General features: G+C 38.8%; 1 protein-coding gene across 1 annotated transcript in view; it reads left to right on the top strand.

Annotated features, from left to right (window-relative positions):
- The window catches only part of SERPINI2 (serpin family I member 2), a 45047-nt gene extending 38510 nt beyond the window's left edge, over window positions 1-6537 (top strand). Inside the window, exons 8-9 of the mRNA XM_036758195.1 lie at window positions 2054-2143; window positions 6461-6537. Of these exons, the coding sequence (XP_036614090.1) occupies window positions 2054-2143; window positions 6461-6537 (167 nt within the window). The remainder of the gene's footprint in view (window positions 1-2053; window positions 2144-6460) is intronic.
- Window positions 6538-15606: the final 9069 nt, after the last annotated feature.

Genomic DNA, 15606 nt, shown 5'->3' with positions numbered 1-15606 from the left:
CCCCCAATAGTGAACCATCCGAGTGATTCAGACAAAGACCCAAAAAACCTTCCAGCCAGTAACTGGGGTGGTGCCGGTGAAAACCTAATGTTTCACGTAGAGAATGATGTGACTGTCACAAATCCCTGACTGAGCATACATTTTCTTATCCTTTTATGCTGCTAATCAAATATTTACAAGAGAGGAACAGATATTTTATGAGTTTTTAAAATTCATTTAAAAATCTCCCTATTTCAAGTCTTCAAGGATAAGCAAGTTATTGCAAATGATCATATCAGCTGCATGGGACTGGTGTGGTCTACAAGGAAGTAATCAGCTTTTTTCCAGCTAAACATTGACAAACCCTAATAAAACACTAAGAATAGCTAGTATTGACATAGAGCTTTAGACTTGCAAAGTGATTTGCACATGTTATCTCATATGATCTCCAAAACAATTCTGTGAAGAAGGAACTGTTACCATCCCCATTTAACAGATGGGGAGATTTGAGGCTGAGAAGGTAAAGGAACTTCCTCAGGGTCACCTAACTGGTGTCTGTGGCTCCAGGCCATCTGGACTCAAGGTCCAACACTCTAACCCTTGCTGCAAAAAGAAGGGAATGAGGAAATATACAGTCTGTAAACTACCAATCCAGAATCAACAGCAGCAACAAGAACAGCTAACACCGCTTACTGTGTGCCAAGCACTATGCTAAAAATGTTACCTTGTTTGATCCTCACAACAACCTTGGGAGGTAGGTGTTATTGTTGTTCAGCTGCTTCAGTTCTCCATTTTACAGATGAGGAAACTGAGGCAAACAAAGATAAGTGACTTACCCAGGGTCATGCAGCTAGTAAGTGTCTGAGGCCAGATTTGAACTCAGGAAGATGAGTCTTCCTCATTCCAAGCCTAGTTCTCTATCCACTGTGCCCCCTGGGTGCCTACATTTGGCAATTATTTCAAGAATGCTTTGGCCAAACCCCTGTTGGAACAATAAATTTCTTAGCCAACAGTTATTCATTCTTTTCATGAAGACCTCTATTAATAGGGAAAAACTATCCACTGACTCCCAAAGCAGCCCATTTTGGTCCTGGGTGCTGAAAAGTATAGGGAATGTTTTCTTTCCTCAATTCTCCTCTTTGTGACTTCTATCTGTAGCTCCTAGCTCTTCTATCTGAAGCTAAACAGAAAAGGTCCCATTCCTCTTTCACATGAAAGCCCTTCAAATACTTGAAGATAGCTGTCATGTCTTCACTGAGTGATTCCTTCTCTGGGCTAAACATTCCCTAGTTTTTTCAGCTCATCTTCTTATGGCATGAACTCACGGCCTTTTACTATAATGGTTGCCTGCCTTGAGATTTCTTTCCAGCTCATCAGTGTCCTTTTGAAAAGGTGCCTGACACTGAACACAACACTCCGGATGTTCCCTCACAGTAGAAAGCCTCCAAGCATGCACCACAAAACATTTGGGGATTTTGAGTTATGCATCTGTGTAGGATTTCTTATGTAAGGGCACATTTGGAGTATCCATAAGAGTAACAAGAAAAACAAATAAAACCTTCATGCTTTCAGAACAATTTCACAAAATTTGGTGAGTTTGGCTGTTCCAAGACATTGAGAAATACTTACCCTCTTCCCCAGAGCTGAAGAGTGGACAAGGTGCAGGTCAGATCTGCATCTTGAGACAATCGTGGAAAAAACAAAGTGAGCAGCAAGCAGCAAGAAGGAATAGCTGGATACTTGGCCAAGCCGGAATGCTAATTTTCCACAACTTCAGGGTAACCTAATATAGTGTAATAGAGTACAACATATTGGGGGCATTCTTTGCCAGCTAGGAGAACTGCATAGAGAAGAATACTTTCGAAATTACACGATACTTATCTTTTGCTCTTTATCACTTAAATTTATTTCAAATTTCCCTGTGTTTAGAAAATGCATCATTTCTTCTGAATGTGAATTGTTCAAACAATGTGGCCTTTGCTGCCTATTCAAAAGCCCAATGTAGGTATTTTCCCTCTGAACCTTTCCATCTCAACCAACCAACCCTATTGACAATGTGTTTTTTGTTTTGCAGGTGGGCAGGTGCCTATAATCATGAGTCTGGATTCAAACCAGTTTGTAGCTAATCGGCCTTTCTTATTTATTTTGAAGAATAACCCAACAGGTAAATTTATTGGGACCCCCAAGCTGAATGGTTTACTGATCATGGCAGCAAAAAACAGGCTTCTAGAGCTGAGGTAACTGCAACCAGGCACAATTTTTATATGAGGATGTAAGTAAATGAAAAAGCCATCTCTACACCTTTCCCTGCTTGGGGTAAGATCAGAGGCAAGATATAATGGGAACATTTATTGCCATGTAAACTGGTACTAAAGGAAGACCCTGTCATATGACATTAAAGAGAAAAGAATACAGCTTACATCAGTTGGTCAGTCAATAAGCATTTATTAAATGCTTGCTATGCATGAGGCACTGTGCTAAGACAAATATGATAAAAAAATAGACAATTGCTGCCCTCAAGGAGCTTATATTTTAATGGGGAAAGCCAACACATAAAAAAAGGAGCTGAGAAGCAGGTGAGTAGAGGGGAGAGGTACCTTGGCTGAGGCATGGTTGCTAAGTTCAGAGAATTAAGAATGGCTGGTCTGGGGCTTTCTTCCAAAGTTGGGATTCCATAAAGAACCCGTCAATAGGAGAAGGCATCCATAGGAGCAGAGTTTGGGGGCAGGGGAGACAATCAATCGACAATTAATTATATTTTTAAATGCATCAGGTAATGTGATAGGATAAAAAGAAAGATAAAAAGGAAAATATGAAACAATCTCTTCCCCTAAAAGACCTTACATTCTATCAGAGGAAATGACATGTACTTATGTATATATGCATATATATATATAGACACATACACATATATATATACACACACACGCATATACATAATACATACATACACACATATATACATGTGTGCATGTATGTGTGCATATATACATACATATACACGCATACATATGTATATGTACATACATATTCATGTACACACATACACACACACATATATATATGAATGAAATAAAAAGTAATTTTCAGGGGGCACTAGCATTTGGCCTAGGGGAATCAATGGAGACATCCCATAGGAAGGGGACATGTGAGCTGAGCTTTGGAGACAGGGATTAGAAGAGTTTCTCCAGGCAAACCAGCTTACACAGCAAAGATTTCTGGTTAAACCCACATAGGCTAAATGCACTAGCTTCCACTATATTTAGAGAGGTAGCATGGCACATTAAAAGGGTAACTGAACATACGGAATCAAGACAGATGTAAGGGTAAGTGACTTACCCAGGGTCACACAGCCCGGATTTCTTAGCAGTGACACTTGAAATCAGCTCTTCCTGGCTGGCTTTCTATACCCGACTGCCTCTCTTTATAAATGTGGGCGTGTTATGTAAATGGCAGCAATTGTTTTATTGGTTTGCGTTCTTCCTGATCCTACAGATTGATGTCTAAGGGGATACCTGTCTCTCTTGCAGCTGGTTCCTGGCTGACCTAGGGGAAGTGATGCATCTTGAAAGAAATGAATAGTTTTAGAACTTTCTTCATTCACCACAAATGCAGTGGTGGATAAGCCTATGTTGAAATGTGCTGAGAGTAGGTCATTTGAGCTACACATCTTTGACCTTTAGATAACTATAATTCTCTAAAATGAGTACATAATCACTGAATCTCAAGAGCAGAGAGAAATAAAACATCGGGGGGCACCGATGGCCAAGAGAATAATGGCATTTGGTGTGATTATGTTTGCCTCTTTTATTTCCTAAGTTCCATAGGGGTAAAGGTGACCTGCTTATAGTCTAAGGCCAAATAACAGCAATCAGCAAAACCACAGTGCAGCCCTGTACCCACTTATTCATTTATTTGTGAAGATGTTTAGTCATCAGGCCTTAATGAAAATTCCCCACTTTATGGTTAATGTTGAGATGAGAAGGTCTGAAAAGGGAGGGGGTGTCCTTAAATTTGTGTGAAGATGATGGGCAGCTCACTTACTAAGGAAGTAATGGCTCCTGTAGGGAGAGGAGAAATGCCCTTTATCCTGGGACAATATGCTGTTCTCATTTTTTGGTTCTGCTGTCCTACTAATGCATACAAGATACCATTTAAAGGAGGAAGATGTTGACTAGCAAAACCATTGTGCTTCACAGTGGGTTTATGCTTTCCATAAATCAAGCAACCTTGTCCTTGCCTTTGAGAGTATGAGAGCCTATGTGGATTTCTGTAAAGTTCAATCATTTTTTATCTACAGTTAACATTCTTTTTCAACCAATGCCATAACCTTGCCCAAAAATGATTCATTTTTTCTTCTTCTAATTTCATCATCAAGCAACTTGGAGTATAATCAAATGATTCTTTAGGAAAACTTCCTTAACATTCACACACACTCTCTCTCTTCTCCTTTTCCTCTTTTCTTTCTCCCTCTTTTCTCACCTTCTACCCTTTTCCTTCCCTTCCTTTCCTCCATTTCCTCACATGCCCTTTCTTCTTTCCTATCTAAATCATTTGTCCTTCCTCTTTCCCTCCCTTCATCTCTCTCTTCTCTCTCTCTCTCTGTCTCTCTCCCTCTCCCTCTCTCTCTCTCTCTCTCTCTCTCTCTCTCTCTCTCTCCCTCTCCCTCTCTCCTTTCTTTCAGTGGCACATTTTGAATAATCATGTAAAAAATGAATTTTTCTAGTTCTGAAAAGTAAAGTGAATCCTTTGATTCCTACAGAAAAAATGATATTCCATTTAAAATAACAGAACCACCTGCCATGTTCAGAATTCTCAGATCTTCCCAGGAGATGACCAGAAACTTTATTAAATAACCTCTCCTCTCTTCTCCTCCTCCTTTCCCTTAACTTCCCCTTGGCAAATAATCATGCTGCAAAAGCAGTCTGGATACAGTGATCTAATACGTGAAGATGATGATCAGCCAAGGGTGGAGCCCACTGGCTGGTTCTTATAGTTCCTATCATCTGCTGAAGGGACAGTCAATACCTTATGAGGATCATCTGGTGGATAGAGTAGCTTTGTTTCTGCCTCAGTTCCTGTGGTGCTTAGGTCCAAGTATTGGGGCAGGTGAACGATCAGCTATTTCAACAATATTAATGATCAATTTTTACCACAATTAAAAATGTATTAGACTGTACAAGCAGCTAGGGGGCACAGTGAAGGAAGTTAGGAAGACTCACTTTTGTGAGTTCAAATCTGGCCTCAAATACTAACTGTGTGACCCCGGGCAAGTGACTTAACCCTATTTGCCTCAGTTTCCTCATCTGTAAAATACCTGGAAAAGAAAATGGCAGACCATTCTAGTATAATTGTCAGCAAACCCCTAAATGAAGTGGTGAAGAGTGGGGCACAACTGAAATGAATCAACGATGTTAGACTGTAAGGACAGCAATGGTTTTAATTTTGTATTTGTATCCCCAGACCTTAAGCAGGGCCTGGCACATATTAAGTATTTCATTAATGCTTGATGAATAATTAATAGTGGACCACAACTGAGCAGTGCTCCTTGTAATTTATAAGACTCTGATCTTCTTTGGGCCAGGGACAAATATTCTTCCATAGTCATACTGAAAACCAAGTATTTTTATTTTAATTATACGTTTTAAAACAAATTGCATGAGAATTCACATTACAATTTTCTAAGTGTCATGCATTCATCTTGGGAGCAAGTACATTACCTTAAAGACAGTTTTGAATGCACTTAACCCATTTGAGTCAGATTCCTTAGTCATTTTAGAGAAAGGGTGAATCAATTTTGACACAATATTTATTTGTGGCCCTTTTGTACTTAATGCTTTAGTTCTTATTAACTAGCAAGCAAAGGGATGGCTAGAAACAGGTGTTTGCTTTTCTATCCTTTCTTCTCTGTAGCTCTAGTGAATGCCTGAAAGCATTAATGATGAAAAATATCTCCTTGAGTATTAAATATTGATTCAGAGTGAATAAAGAGATCTGGGAAGTAGTGTCTCTAACCTCCAGGGCTCACATTACATGCATTTAAAAAAATGTCTACTAAGCTTCAGATGAAGCCTCCACCAGGCTGATGACCATATTTATATACCTTGAATGTGTCTCTATCTGCCTATTATTACCATACAATCTCCACAGCTACTTTGTTTTGCTGTTTCAAAGAAGGATTTCCAATGCAATGTGGTTATTTCATAAATGCTTTATAATTTTCCATGTGATATGATTAATAATAAATAAAACAAATAATGATAGTTAGTAAAGATGTGAATAAATGAAATCAATTGAACAATGAAACAACAAAAGAGAAGGAAGCAATGTTACCTGCTGCCCATTCCTACACAGGAAAAAGACTTTTTTTAAGTTTGGGGAGGGAGTGTTTTAAAAATAAGTTAGTGGTTAGTGTCCCAGTCACCCCCAAACTATATATTCCTTCCAAAATGCAAAAATGATTTTTCTTTTCTTTTCCTAGAATCCATTTTGTTTATGGGAAGGGTGACAAACCCTGAGGCCCAACAGAGGAGGGGAAGAGATGTGGATTCACTGTAAATGAAGCCATAGACTGAAGAGAAATGAATTCTTAGAAAACGAATGATTGGCCAAACACTATTACTATGAAAATGTCATTTCTTTTCCTTTCTTTTTTTCTGGTATGGACAAATTGGAGGCCCCATATGATGAATAAATGGAAAGTTACAGATTGGCTTATTGGTGTATATGTACTCACTATTCTCTGGATAGAGTGTCTTGCTACTTCAGAGCAGGCATACAAACATGATAGGTAGCAAAATTCTTTGAAATTTTGTTATAAAAACCATTCACACTGGGACATGGCCAAATGAGATATTAAATTCCCTATGTTCTCATTTGGTGAATCACTTAACTGAACAAGTCACTTGAGCTGTCTAGGCCTTAGTTTCTTAATCAGTAAAATGAGGATCTTAGACTAGATGGTCTCTGAGGGCACTTTCAGTCATGGATCTATGATCCTATAAAAGTTCTAATAATAGCTATTGCTAAAAAAGATAGTTTGAAATCTGAGTTATAACTAGGATAGGACAATGGAGCTTTGCCTAGGGCACATAATTTTAGTCAGTCTTAGCAACAATTAAACTGGTTCTTCAATATTAAATCAAGAATCTATTAAATAAGACATGGCTCACTTTCTTCCCCTAGTCCCTGGGTTCTATAATTCAGGGCCTAGCAGGGAGTATCTGGATTTTGCAGGCTGGGGTGATTGGGGATGAGATTATCAAGGAGGAAGGAGAGAAGTACATTCCTCCTTGTTCTGTTTTGAGGTTCACCTAATATCCTGTATGACAGATGCTTACACTATTTCTGTTTCATTGGTCCTTTTTGGCCTCTTCTACAATGGAGGTAGTGCAGTGGATAGAGTACTGGGCCCGAAATCTGGAAGATTCATCTTTGTTAGTTCAAATCTGGCCTCAGACCCTTGCTAGCTGTGTGACCTTGGACAAGTCACTTAACCCTGTTTGTCTCAGTTTCTTCATGTGTAAAAGGAGCTGGAGAATGAAATGGCAAACCACTCCAATATTTTTGCCAAAAAACCCCAAATGGGGTCACAAAGAGTTAAATGCAACTGAAAAACATTGACTACCACCACCATCTGCTGGGGAAGGAAGTTCTAGGGTTCATAAGTCTCTACCCTAGAAATGATGGAGACTAGAACTACTTGCCTCTGCTCTGTCAGCCTACTCTTTGCATTGTCTGACCTGCCTTAGCAAGGTTTAAAACTGTCTCATAGCCACTTGCAACTCACACCTCCCCCTCCTGAAGGTGAAAATTACTTATGAATCTCTCTTTAGCAAAGAAATCTGTAATTCTTCTTGGCCTGATTTCTCAGGTAGTAGCCATGACCCTGGTCTTTAACCTTCTCATCTAAGCTTATCTACCAATAGTTTTCCTTAGCCAGGTTGTACCACAAGGTGTAGAAGCCTAGGCCCAGACGGGGTATGTTTTTGGAGGTGTCATTAGAACTTCCTTTAATTACTTTAAAATTTGTTTAACTACCCTGTCCTCTGTTTCCCTTGAGGTCTTAAGTTCAACCGTCATTTAAATTATGGCCAAAAACTCATTCAGTTGATAATTTAGTTGACCAATATTAAGTAGCTTTTAGAAAGGAATTTTTATTGTATGAATTGTTAGTACAAAAATCCCCCAAATATCTCTGATATACCCTCTCCCACAAGTAAGTACAGAATCCAGAGGAAAGTGGATAGAAATTTAAGGAGTCAATGAGGCAGGGGTAACATACAGCTCAAGACTGCTGGATGTCTTCCCTGCTCTCCCCACTTGTGGGGTGCTCAAGGAGTTTCCCTTAGTCCTGGTATAATCTCTTTGCAAGGATTCTGGTAGAGCCTCCAATCTCTTCTTGACTTCCAATACAGATACCACCATCAGTGGATTCAGAGATGGCCCTAGGAAATAATGGGGAGACAGATGGTCTAATATCCTATGGGCCCTTCAAAGCTCATAGAATCTTCTGGTCAAAGGGGGAGGAGGAAAGGAGACCTGGATACCTGCCCACCCCACTTTCCCCCCAAACACAGTGGCTCCTTCCCCTGAACATGCTAGAAAGCCATGCTTCCTGTAGTTTCTAGAAATTAATACCTTCTCCACTAGCTTAATAATTTAGAGATGATCCTTAGGGTATGGTCAACTTTCTTCAACCTAATATAACATGATTCTTGTGAAAAATCATTCCAGTTAAAGGCCTTTTACCACTTATTCCAAGGACTATGGTTAATTGACTGATTTACACAAATTTTCACTTAAAGTATTGATACTATGAAGAGTTGAGGAGTTTGGGCTTCATCTTTCCAATGGCAAACAGCTGAATTAAGAACATCATCACCTCTCAATTAGACTACTAATTAATTAGTAATTAATCAGTTTACTAATTAGCCTACTAATTGGTCTCCTTGTTTTAAGTGTCTCCTCTCTCCATTCAATTCTTCCCAAGTCTGCCAAACGATCTACCAAAAGCCCAGTTCTGAATGTGTCAGCAAACTCCACTAGCTTCCTAAAATACAAACTTATTTATTTGACATTTGAAGCTCTTCACAAACCGACTCTTATGTAACTTTCCATGCACTATATAGTCCAGCCAAACTGGCTTTCATTTGGTTCTTAACACAGAAGGATCCAAATTCCCTTTCCATGTTTTTCAAAGGCCATCCCCCCATGCCTGAGGTGCACGCCTACCTCTTAGAAACTCTATGTCCCTTAGAGATTGATGTTTAGCTGAAATGCCACCTTCCATATGCTCCTGAACCTATCTGCTACTGCCTTGGCCCCCCAAATTTATTTTCTATCTATTTTGAATGCAGTTATTTCCATACTTATTGTCTCCCTTGATGAAACACAAACTTTTGTACCAATGGCACCCAGTACAACGTCTGGCACAAAACAAGTGCTTGGTAAATCATATTTGTTGATTGACTGCACAGTAATTTGACTGAACGAACAGAAGACATACCTAGCAAGTATGTAGATGGCACAAAGTGAGGGAGGGAGAACTAAAAAATGAATGTCAGATTGGCATCCCCAAAGATATTGACATGTCAGGAAGCTGGCACAAATCTAATAAAATGAATTGAATAGGGACATTCATAGTCTTACACCTAGGTTTAAAATGACCGTTTTTACCTACATAAGGTGGAGGAAGACATGACCAGACAGCAGATCAAAAAGAAAAAAAAAGATTTGGGAATTTAGTGGTCTTTAAGCTCAATCTGAGTCAACAGTACAATAAACTAGGCCAAAAAGTCAATATAAACTTAGGCTGTGGTAAGAGCAGCACAGTGTAGGATGAGAGAGATGAGAGCCCTGCTGAATTCTGATTGGGTCAGATCTCATCTGGAGAACTGGACTTAGTTCAGTGTATTTTGAAGAAGGACATTGACAATCTAAATGGTTGGTAAGGTTAATGAAAGGCTTCAAGGTGATACCATATGAGGATTAGTGGGGAAGAGGAGGTATAATGATGACACAATAACTCTTCAAGTATAGTAAGGATTGTCTTGTAGAAGAGGGCCTAGACTTTTGGGATCACAAATATGGATAGAGATGAGACCTTTCAAGATCAAAAAGTCCAACTCCCCCATTTTTTAAAATAGGAAATTGAGGCCCAGAGAAGTTGTGACTTTTCTGATATTGTACAGGTAGTGGCAGATCTGGAATAGACATTGCCTAAGCCACTATCTAATGCTTGTTTCTCCATGCCTGATTTATTCCTCTTTAGTCCCAAAGGAAAGAAGTAGGAACAACAAGTAAAAGTTGAAGAGACAAATTGGGGGTTATTTAAACCCTTATTCTGAGCCTTTGAGCTGGCCAGGGTGGAATGAGTCATCGGAGAAACTAGTGAGCTTCCCTTTGAGATCTTTGAGCAAAAGCTGAATTGCCAGACAAGGAAAGGGAATTCTTTGTGAGCTCTGAGTTAGGCCAGATCACCACTGAGGTTCTTTTCAATTCTCAAATTTGGTTATTCTTTGATTCTGTGACTTATTCGAAGTTAAGAATTGATCTAAGAATTCCAAGTCACCTGACTATCATCCTAGATTTAGAGCTGGAAGGAACCTTAAAGGTCATTCAGTCCAACCCTATCACTTTACAGATGAGGAAATTGAGTCAGAGAGGAGTGAAAGGTGCCCAGGCTGTAAATGGCAGAGCTGATATTTGAACCCCCGTCCTGAAACTCCAACTCCATCTTTCACTGCACTGCTCCACAATGCTTCCCATCTGGTTAGTTAAGACAACTTGTCCTGGACACTTAACAGGAACGTTTCCCTGTAGGGAGTTTAGGGGCAGAAATTCATTAACGAGATGGAGCACATCATGATACAGCATCAGTTTCTGACCAGATCTAATTGTCTTTCCTTAAGTGGCATGTGTATGGTTGGTCAACTGTGGGAACCATGTTTATTATATAAAAGCTTGATCTAGACCAATGGTTCTTAACCCTTCCTGTGTGCCTTTTGTCAATGCTAGGGACCTCTTCTCAAAAGAATATTTTTAAATGCATAAAAATAAAATATATTGGATTACAAGGGAAATCAATTATTTTGAAGTATAATTATTGTGTTAAAACATCAAGTTAATAATCCTTTTCCAGCAAATATAAGAACCCTTGCCCTAGAGTCTGTTGCCATTCAAAATTCTTATTTGGCTTTATTCCTGCTCAGGAAGGCATTTTTAAAGAAATGGGGTATGTATGTGGGGGTGACACAATGGACTGAAAATGCCAGAGTTGATCAAGTTTCTAGTTGTATGAGTCATCGGAAATTACAGTCCTGAACCAATCAGTCTTGGACAGAACAAAGCAAAGCCTTTCATGATTGCAAAGTAGAAGAAAACATTACAAAGTGTTCTAATCATAATTCTCTAATGAGGTCTCTCAAAGGAGGGCACACTCTCATAGCAGCATTCTGAATAAGCCCATCGGATTGTCTCGAATCACAAAATCACAGAATTTCATAGTTGAAAGGGACTTTAGGGACCATGTAGTCCAGTCCACAATAAAAACAGAATCTTTTCTTCAACATAGTTGACAAGCTGCCATCCATCCTTTGTCTGAAGACTCTAACTCCCATGACATCCCATTTGACTTTGGGAGAGCTCTGGTGGTTAAGAAATATTTTTTCTTACATCGAGCCTAAATTTGTTGTCTTTCTTTATGTTTTTCACTCATTGTTCCTAGTTCTGTCCCCTGGGGTAAAGTGAAACAAACTTAATTGGTCTTTCACGCAGCAGTCTTAAAAATACTCAAAGAAAGTGAGCAGTACCTCCTGAGTCTTTTCTTCTTCAGGTTAAATAGTGCCAGTTCCTTCAAATGATCCTTATAAAACATAATGCCCCTCACCATCCTGGATCCCCTTTTCTTGATGCCATCCAGCTTATCAATGCTCCTCTTCAAATGAAGTGCTTAGAACAGAACACAACATTCCCAATGCAGTCAGGTCAGGACAGAGAATATTATAATCTCTGCCCTTCTTACAGCCCAAGATACCAATAACTATTTGGGCTGCCATACCACACTCACATAATACTGAGCTTTTTGAGTCTCAGTTTCCTTTTCTGTAAGACAAGGATAAAAATAGTTCTTACCTCATAGTATAGTTGTGAGGCTCAAATGAGATAATGTAGGGAAAGTGTTTTTTTAAACCTTAAAGAATTCTACAGATGGCAGTTGTTGATGCTTTTGTTGTCTGTTCTACTACCATTGGTGTCAGAAGTACAGGGGGGTAGTGGTTATAGGAGTACTCTTCTGGTCATGAAAAGCTGGGTTCAAATCCTGCCTCTGACATAGACTGGCTGTTACATAAACTTGTAGTGCTCCAAGTAACTTTATAAGAGTAAAAGTTACAGACAAATTCCTGTTCTGATTCGGTGAAGTGTGTCCATACCTGGGGTACTGTACTGTGACAGAATCATAGATTGGGACCACTGAAAATGAACCCCAAACTACTTGAGACTTGGGGTTATGAACACGCACCGGTAAATGGATACCAGAAAACCTCCTGACTACATAGTAAGAATCATCTAAAAGGGCTCTTGGAGAAAGGAAATAAGGAAAGGAAGCAGAGAGGGTGCGAAAGGGAAAAGAGATGCCAACAAAGGCAAGATATATTCATTTCAGAGCCAAAGCATGTACACTAGAATGGGCTGCCAAATGAAAGCCAAGTTTGTTTTTGAGAATTTACCAGGGGCACAGGCAGATTTAACAACTTTAGGAGATAAAATTCACACACTAGGAAAGTTAACAATTGGGAAAAAATAACACCCTAAACTTCCCAACAATCTGTCCAGGGAAGAAGCAGAGCAAATCTGTTAATGATCCTCTAAGCCTCAGGCACCTACATTTCAAGTCAGAAGTGCTACTAATTAACCTGCACACACTTTTATCTCCTTTGTGCAAAGAAAAAAAAGGTGTCCCAAGCTGTAACCATCTGCTTAAAATTATAAAATTATAATTTAATTTCTGTGTTGTTTTTCTTTAATAAAACAAAAAACAAATAAACAGGCTAAATAGAATTTTAACAGAATTTTAATGGGTTAATTTTTTTCAGCTTAGCCTTTCTGAATAGGAACAACAGCAAAAGCAGTATCTAGCTCTTATATAGTACTAACTGTGTGTCAAGCACTGTGCTAAATACTTCACAAATACTAGCTCATACTCAAATACTCAGCCTCACAATAACCATAGGTAGGTACTTTTATTATCCCTACTTTACAGTTGAAGAAAAGAAGGTAAACAGAGGTTAACTGACTTGTCCAAGATCACATAGCTATTAAGTGTCTAAGGTCGAATTGAATTTTGATTTTCTTGACTCGAAGCCAGAACCCTTTCCTTTGTGCCACCCGACTGTTTTTGGATACATACCTACATACATACACATAAATATATATGTTTGTATATATGTATATAGTAATACATATATATATATATATGTGCATGTGTGTGTATGTGCATTGTATAGGTATATGGGTGTGTGTATACACACACACACACACACACACACACACACACACACACACATATATATATATATATATATATATATATATATATATATATGTATATGTGTGTGTATCCCCTCTAAAGGCTTTGTTAATTTAAGATCATTTCATTTGTGTCAGACTGAAGAATTAAAAACTATCCACTGAATCCATTCACTTATTCATTTTTTTGTTCATTAATTCAAAAGCATTTAATAATTTCCTGCTAATCTCTAGTCAAGGAGGGTACAAACATATAAAAAAAAAAAACAGTCTTTGTGTTCAAAGAACTTATAATCTATTGGGCTGTGGGAGTGGATTTGTAGTGGAAGGCAGATTACTTCTTCCTTCTGTTTTTCATTGGCTAAGCTCAGACCAGCAGGGCAGCAATCAGAGTTTGCCCTGGATCAGACCTCTTTGGGAGCACTAAAAATTTGCAAGTCCCCAGTCTATCCCTGAGATCCTAGAGTAATGCAACACTCAACATCCCAAGAAAGAAAAAATAGGACCCACCTAGACCTTCCCTCCAGAAGTGCTGCACAGCCCAGCCCTAATATTAAGTCCAAAATCAGGAAGTAGGTTGGAAGAATGAGAAAACAAAAAAGAACCCCACCATAATGAGCTATTATGGTGGCAAGGACCTTCAAGTCACAAACCCAGAAGGAGAATGACTCCAAAACAATTATAGTCAATGCCTCAGAGGAAAACACAGCCTGGGCTCAAGCTCAAATTTAATTCCTGGAAAAGAGGAATCAAGAGTTTAAAAAAGAGTTATTAAAAAAATAAATTCAATGATGGTGCTTGAGGGAAAAGTTGGAAAAAGATCTGAGAGCTATGGAAGAAAGAATAGGAAAGGGAATTAACAGCTTGACACAAATGGAATGAAACCTTACCCAAGCAACAAATCTTCTCAAAATTCAGATCGACCAAATAGAAACCAATGATTTCATGAAGGAAAAAAAAATGTTAAAAGAAAGTCAAAAGGCTGAAAAAAATGGAAGAAAAGATAAAGTCTCTCATAGCATAAACAACCGACCTGGAAAACAGATCAAGGAGAAAAAAATAATATTCATTAGACTATATGAGCATCATGATGCAACAACAATGTTGCTAGCAGCTGCTGTGGAGGTGAAAGACCAATAACAAGATCAACAACAAGAGCACACAGGAGGGCTGCTAGCACAGGTTCTTTGATCTGCTTTTCTAAGGAAAGCAACATTAAGGGGTTAACAATCTCAGTTTGATTAAACATACATATATCATTCACTTAGTTCAGGGGAAAAAGTCAGCACCCTGAACTTCAGAGCAAATACAAACAGATACTACAAACAGATCAACAGACAGGCTTTGTCTGATCAAGACATCACATACGTAGTTACCAGAAAGAGAAGTACCAGCATCTGGGTTTTCAAAGCCAGGGGGCTCTTAATAAAGGCTACCCAGTCTCATCTGGTCAAATCACATGACACTCTTCCAGTGATTGAGAGCCCCAAAATAAAACACCACCCTCAGATCTTATATACCCTTCTCAGGGTCAGAGGGCATCACACCCATGTGACTCAAACCTATGTGAACTAGGATTTCTTGTTTCTTAAGCAGGTCAAAGACTCTTGATTCAATCAAAGAAACAAAAGACAACAAAAAGTCCACTTTGCTTGCCATTACATTCGAAGGGCAAGACTCACCAAAGGTAAGTAATTACCTTAGCATTCTAAAAGAGAAAATGAAAAAAAAAGTCCCACCCTCATTACCTTAACACATGACCAAAAAAAGAGCCTAGACATTCTATTTCAAGAAATCTTAAAAGTAAACTGCCCATATCTTTTAGAACCAGAGGTGAAAGTGGAAATAGAAAGAATCTGCTGATCACCTCTTGGAAGAAACTCTAAAATGAAAACTCCCAGGAATATATGCAAAATCCAGATCTTCCACTCAAAGGGAAAAAAATACTGTAAACAGCCAGAAAGAAAGAATTCAAGTAGTGAGGAGCCACAATCAGGATCACCCACTAGCAACTAGTTTAATGATCAGTCACCATTATGCAGAAATGAGAACTCAGAATATGATTTTCCAGAAGCAAAGGATCTGGGTTCATAGCAA

This window comes from Trichosurus vulpecula, chromosome 4 (assembly GCF_011100635.1).
Source record: "Trichosurus vulpecula isolate mTriVul1 chromosome 4, mTriVul1.pri, whole genome shotgun sequence".
Lineage (NCBI taxonomy): Eukaryota > Metazoa > Chordata > Mammalia > Diprotodontia > Phalangeridae > Trichosurus > Trichosurus vulpecula.
This window is presented reverse-complemented; position numbering and strand designations above follow the sequence as displayed.